We start from the raw sequence: 6,444 nt of genomic DNA, 5'->3' as shown, positions 1-6,444 counted from the left end.
TGATGAGCTGCTTGCAGCTCTATCCCGCGCCCCTCCCCGCCCCAGCTGGTCCCTGCCTGCCCCTGTCCCAGCCCCATTCCCTCCCTCACTGCAGAGGCCTTTATCCACGCCCCCACACACCCCTTCCACCACACCAGACTTACCAGCTGGACACAGCTCTTCAAGCTAGAGTTGCGTATCAAAAATGGGATTGGTATTGGCTGATATGCCTCCTTAAAAACTCGCTATCGGTATCAACCCCAAAGATCTCTGTTGGTGCACCCCTACAAAAAGGTGCTTTACTTTAAACTCTGCACATCTCTACAGAGTCCAGAGCATGCCCAGAAGAAGCATCGCATTAGCTAGACCTAGCTCACCCAACATCTGTATAAATAGGGCGTTTTAGTGGAGCTTTTTTAGAGCTTTTATCTAATAGCTGATTGAATCAGCTATTAGGGAGAAGAATCCTCCTTCCAAACAGCTACAACACAGGAAGCTGGGTATTGAGAAGAGGTCTCCCAACAACAGATCAGTTTATAGAGTAGAACAACAGAGTGGCTACCCAAAATGAAAAAGGATGTGGGAGAAAAAGATATAGGTTCTGTAGTCCTAGTCAAAGCCCAAAACTCCACTGAAGAGAAGTCTGCATACCGACTTCTAACAAGAGTTGGATCAAGCTCTTAATATTACATTTTATGTACATTACAATCTAGTACAGAAAGACCCCCACCAGGTGAGGGCTTTGCCGTGGAGGCAGTCACCATGCTAACTATTTTAAGACACATCCCATGCCCCAAGAGCTTGCAATTTGATTTAAGACACGATACCAAAAGTAGGTTTGACAAACAGACAGATGGAATGGGGGAGGGAAGAGGAGAGGGAACATGTGGTTACCCACAATTAGCAGGTTGCATTTTTTTAAATAAAAATAAATATCAGTAATCCCCACTGGCCACCTGCCTAGCTTTTGTATATTTAATTGAAAGGATTTGGGGGGGCACGGGGCTTTTCAGAAGTTGGCAATCCTTTTACAATGCAACTGAGTAAAATGAGAATACATTTAACTATAAAAACTTTTAAAATACCACTTCTTTTTTAAATTACATGCCCTTACCAATTCACTCAAGAAAAAAAAAAGTCAATACTGGACAATGAAATTCCCTCAGGAAATATGAGGAAAAGAAGGAAGGCAGTTCATACTTAAATAAGCTGATCTGGTCCAGTTCCTGAAACCAAGTCACCCAACTATACTGAATACATGCAGTTTGACATTATAGTGATAAAACTGGAATTGTATTCACATCTGAAAATAATAATTTGAATCCACAATGATGTCCGTTTATTAGAAAGACAGAAAAGAAAGTGCATGTATGCTATATAATCAGTCAACTATTAGTTAAAAATACCAAGCGCTACATCCCCTCCTTCAACAAAAAGAAGCTATCTTTTCAAATAAAAATCCATTAAGAGAGAGGGTATCCTTAGTGAAAGAAAAACATTTATCCTAGTTTAATTTATTTTCAAATCAGCATTTAAACTACCACATCTTACATCATTTCCTTTTATGAGCCAGAATTTAGACAATACACATCATTTACATGCAGTTTTGGAAGGCTGCGACATAAATCAACAAAAGAAGCCTTCACTATGAATTAACTATTACAAGATACTTAGAAAGCAAGACCAGCACGAATTAAGGGAATTTAGGACTGTCATCCCTAACTCCGAGATTTCTGGCACTTTTTTTTGTCATGCTTCAAACCTAGCATGGGAATTTTTTTTCCTAGTCAGTTCTGCCAACCTAGAAATGCATGGTTGCCATATGTAAGAAGGACAGAAGTAACAGCACATGTACCGCAGCTGTTTTTATAAAAGGTTAATATCTTTTTTTATTTTTTCTAAAAGAGAAATAATTAAATGTTACTATAGTTTAATCTAAAGTTAGCTTGTAAATTACATATTAAATGTTACTATAGTTTAATCTAAAGTTAGTTTTTAAATTACATCCCAGCAGCCACTTTCATTAAGCAGATCTGAAGTTAATAAACTTCTAAAAGGGTGACCGAATGCCTATCATTTATATACTCAATTTTGCACATTAAAAAAAAACAAAACACAACAGTAATTTACTAAGATTTTCTCTCAAATTACAAGTAAACATTTTTTCTTTTTGGCTAAGTAACCTTTACCCTTCAAATGTGAAGTTGACTATTTTGGTCTGGAAAATTAACTAAAGTAGTACAATATTGCTTGGGATGATTTGCAGTATTTGCAAATGATCCACAGAAAAATTTTAAGACAAGCTGCCAGATAAGTATTGCTGGAATTTGCATTCATTTAAGTGCTCTGATAAAATGTGACTGACTTAAAGACTAGAAGATACTGTATGCAAAGAACTTACTTCAAAAGATAACCCCCCAAAACATGTAAAATTACATCATAACTACATTTTCCATTAGGTTACATGTCATTCAGATAATCTCCAAAAAGCAAATTGTATCACAGTATATCACTGTATTTATTCACATACCACATGCACCTTTTTCTAGAAATAAGCCGTCAATAAAATATGGTAGTTGAACATTGAAACATTTTCTATTGTTTGTTTATTAAAAAAACACCTGACAACTAGGCAATATGACTAGAACACACAGCTAGTCCAGCTCTGCAATCTAAAAGAAGGAAACACACATTTTTGCATAAGTCTGCACATGCCTTTCAGCTCAAGATCAGCTGATAACCTGTTGAAGAGAAACTCCTCTCAGAATTCTAATAAAAATACTTCTCTCATTACAATTTATACTTTAAAAAAAGAAACCTGGAGCTCTTCTACTTCCACAGCAATTCAGAGCAACTTCACTCACTGTATCTCAACATTTTAACTACTTGCTTCCTGGCCCAGAACACTAAAACTTTCTATTTTTCTTCTTCTCAACATTTGAAACTCTGTGACAAAATTGCCAACAATCTCTAGACAAGCCATATACACATCCTCACTTCTTATACTGAAGAAATAAAAATTCTCTGACAGTGGATTGTAGCTAGCTTTGGGACACAAACCAATAAATTAACTAACCTCCCCACAGTGAACATAGTAACTAAATAATTTCCATCTCATTCAATCACACTGAGTCTAGTGGAATCTCATGTTCATTTTTTCCCTTGATTCATCACTGCATAATATGCTTTTCTTGAAATGCAGAGTTCCCCAGAAAAATGGGGAACAATAACCAAGTCTATGATTAAAAAGAAAAAGGTAGAAGCTACTCACTTGACTAGGAGACAGACTATTGAAAAACAGTGTTGCTTATGTCTCATTCCCACAGTGAATTCCACATTGGCAGACTCTTGTAACTGCACAACATCCCAATATTCAAAATCCCAGCCTGGTGAATGGCTCTGCCTACACTGCAAAACTTGGGCTCTCTCTAAATGCTAAATATTGATTCAGAAGCCTATTTTAGACCTTCGCCATTCCCCCCTGCCCCTTGTTTTTGGGGGTTTTTTTATCTTCTATAATTTCTCTCTTTCATGAAAAAGCCATTTTCAAAGAAACTGAGTGGATTTGAGACAGAGAAAAAACTAGTATTGACTACGGTCAACAGGTTGAGGATCTTTTTATGCTCTGAAGAGAAATTCCTCAGCAAGACAAACAACCTTCAGTATAATCACCAATGTATATGAATTAGACAAAGAGATAACGTAATGCACTCTCATGCTCCCTCTGTAGTCTCTGCAGTGGCAGTTAGCCAGCCAACCATATACCTACAGTCCAGATGACATCATCACCAATGCTAAGACAAACCTGGAAGTAAATCAAACTAGCAATATCTGAGAAATCTATAATGACCATTTGTAATGCAATCCTAAATGGCTGAAAATCTATTTCCATTTGACAAACAAATCCAGTTAAAGTTTTCATCCTGCCACAGTACTGAATTCCCTCCTCCCACCCCAAACACAGAATTGAGGACACAGAAAATTAACTACTAATTTAGGGCCCACTGCTATATTCTTTTTACATGCAAAACTCTTACCTTAGCCCTAAGGTGTCTAGGTTATGCAAGGAACTCAGGATCAGACCTTTGTTTCCATAAACCTTGCGTTCTTATCTTGGGAAAGTTTTGTTGCTTATGTCACCTCACACAGACAAAAAATGAACCTGTCCCCTATTGTAAGTTCACACTTGACAAAATATGATGCTGATGTCCAAGGAGTTTCTAACAAAGGTAGCAGCATTTAGATAATTTCTAAACTGTAGTACCAAAAATGAGGTCTTTCCAACACACCACTCTTAACTTAAATGTAATCAAAACTTCTTATCCATTGTTTGATAAATATGTTGGCTAAGTTTGGGGTAGTGTGGAGGGGAGTTTAGTAGTTTTTCTAGGACTCTTCTAGTGCACTTCAACAAAATGAAATTAAGAACTCCTAGTGTCAGGCAGTTAACCCAACAAAGAATATACTAATTAGTTCAAAGTCTTATCAGGTAAACCAACTAACAATATACCAGCTGCAATAATCAACAGGAGAGTTTAAAGTCAGGCATTCACACCCCACTTTTTCTTATAAAGAGGGTCCAGGTGATACAAGCTTTGCAGCAGAAAGATTACAGAAAAATAATTATTAAATGGATTACCCAGAGGGAAATGTCAGAGGTCAGCTTCTAATCAGCCTTTATACCTTACCCAGGCCTGTTGAGCCATATGGTTTTCCAGCCTTTTGCAAGCAGCAGCAGTCAAGATATTCGATTTCTACTTTTAAATGAGATTTGTCCATTATGGAGAGATAGAATGATCCTCTATCATTGACGCTGGAGCTTACTTTCTCAAAGAAAAACTAAATGCTTTTTGTTTGCAGAAGATGCACCAAAATGCTTGCTTATAGTTAGGGAGATGTATAGAATAGCAACTTACAACTGGGGAAAGGTTAAGCTCTGTAGTCTTATTTAAAAAAAAAAAAAAAAAAAAAACAGAACACAGAAAAGAATGCCCTCTTCCAATTTCCATTTTATTGGAATAAATGGGGATCATAGTTAATTAGTCATACTGGTAAGAGCTGCTCATTGCAAAGTCATGCAGTCTCAAAGTGCGTTTGTTCCCTGTACTGAACGTTAAAAAGTAGACCATAGCTTCACACCCACATGGGTTCTCTCCCTTCATTTTTTGTTTTTTTTTCTTTATACACTCGTCTAACAGGTTATTCTAGGAATTCTAATTTTACTGTTTGCAGACAATGACCTTTTCCTGCTCTGCTGGTCCACTGTCACTACTCCCAGTCTCTTCCCCCGCCCCAATCACACACACCCTACAAGCAGCACCACTTAGCCTAGACCTGGCATCTAGAGCCACTTGGGCAGGGTTTTCAACCAGGAAACCAGGTGACAAGTTTCAAACAAGGCCAAACCCCTTTGTTTTAAGACAGCACAAAAGCAAGACCTTCCTTCTCTCAGTTATTTTTTAATGGATTTGCAAGGAGCACATTCCCCTCCTCAGCTGGCCCCCAACAATTGCTTAGCCAGTTGCATTCTTGATCAGAAAGAAGAAGAAAAAAAAACTAAGGAAGATCTTAAACGGTTTGGGGAAAGGGTGGTTAAGACAGTCCTTTCTGTCCCTTTTTCTTAACCCCTGGAGGCTGTCCTTGGGAAAGGGCCACAGTGGGCAGGGAGCTGGCACAGTCGTCCTATAACATTGTCACCTTTTGTATCGCGCTTAACTTTTTGTGGGCAAACCGGGGCAGCCTGGCACGAGCCGGGCAAGCAACAAAGCAGAGAGAGTCCCTGGCATGGGGAAGAGAGGAGAGAAACAAAACGAGACCAGGAAAAAAAAGAAAAGACAAAACAAAGCCGAGAGAAGACACCCACCTTATACACTTGCCCGTAGGTGCCATTGCCAACCACTTCCACCAGCTCAAAAATCCCAGCTGGGTCCTACACAGGGGTGGGGCGAGGGGAATGAAAAGGGGAGAGAAGTCAGGTATCCGTGTGGCAAAGCGGTGGCTGAGGGCAGAGCGCTGGGCAGGCGGGGGCGCTGGGGCCGGGGAGGATGTTGGCCGCGCAGCTGTTGCGCCCTGTCCCCCACCCCGCACATGCCAACACATGCAAACAAAGGAAAAAAGTGTGGAGACTCCCCCCCACCGCCCCGCTGCCTCCCACCCTGCTCGGCACCCACCCGAGCTTGCCCCCCAGCCCAGTGCCTCCTGTAAGGTGGCACCCCCCCCAAAAAAAAACACCCTTGCAAAAAAAGCCTCCCCCCTCCAATGCGCGCGCAACCGCGCCCCGATAGCCGCGCAAAGGTGCGCAAATAGGCGCGCAAGGGGCTCACCCGCAGGGAGGACAGGTCGATGTCCACCAGACTTTTGGCCGGAGAATCGTTCGCCATTTTCCCCCCCACTTCTTTCTTGCTAATTTTGTGCTTTTGTGCCCCGCTTCCTCTCCTCCCCACCAGCCCCGATCCGCGCTGCCCG

At 40.5% G+C, this 6,444-nt stretch overlaps 1 protein-coding gene across 12 annotated transcripts in view; it reads right to left on the bottom strand.

Moving 5' to 3' along the window:
- Positions 1-6,438, bottom strand: part of MAP4K4 (mitogen-activated protein kinase kinase kinase kinase 4) — a 201,303-nt gene extending 194,865 nt beyond the window's left edge. For all 12 annotated transcript variants that reach the window (XR_003095857.1, XM_014523594.1, XM_025213172.1 and 9 more), the window contains exons 1-2: positions 6,303-6,438; positions 5,843-5,908 (exon numbers count right to left, since the gene is read on the bottom strand). Coding sequence is in view for 11 of the 12 variants with exons in the window: in XM_014523594.1 (XP_014379080.1) it covers positions 5,843-5,908; positions 6,303-6,359 (123 nt within the window). In the remaining variant the exon portion in view is untranslated. The remainder of the gene's footprint in view (positions 1-5,842; positions 5,909-6,302) is intronic.
- Between the last annotated feature and the right edge of the window lie 6 nt (positions 6,439-6,444).

The sequence above is a fragment of the Alligator sinensis genome, unplaced genomic scaffold (assembly GCF_000455745.1).
Source record: "Alligator sinensis unplaced genomic scaffold, ASM45574v1 scaffold680_1, whole genome shotgun sequence".
Taxonomy (NCBI): domain Eukaryota; kingdom Metazoa; phylum Chordata; order Crocodylia; family Alligatoridae; genus Alligator; species Alligator sinensis.
This window is presented reverse-complemented; position numbering and strand designations above follow the sequence as displayed.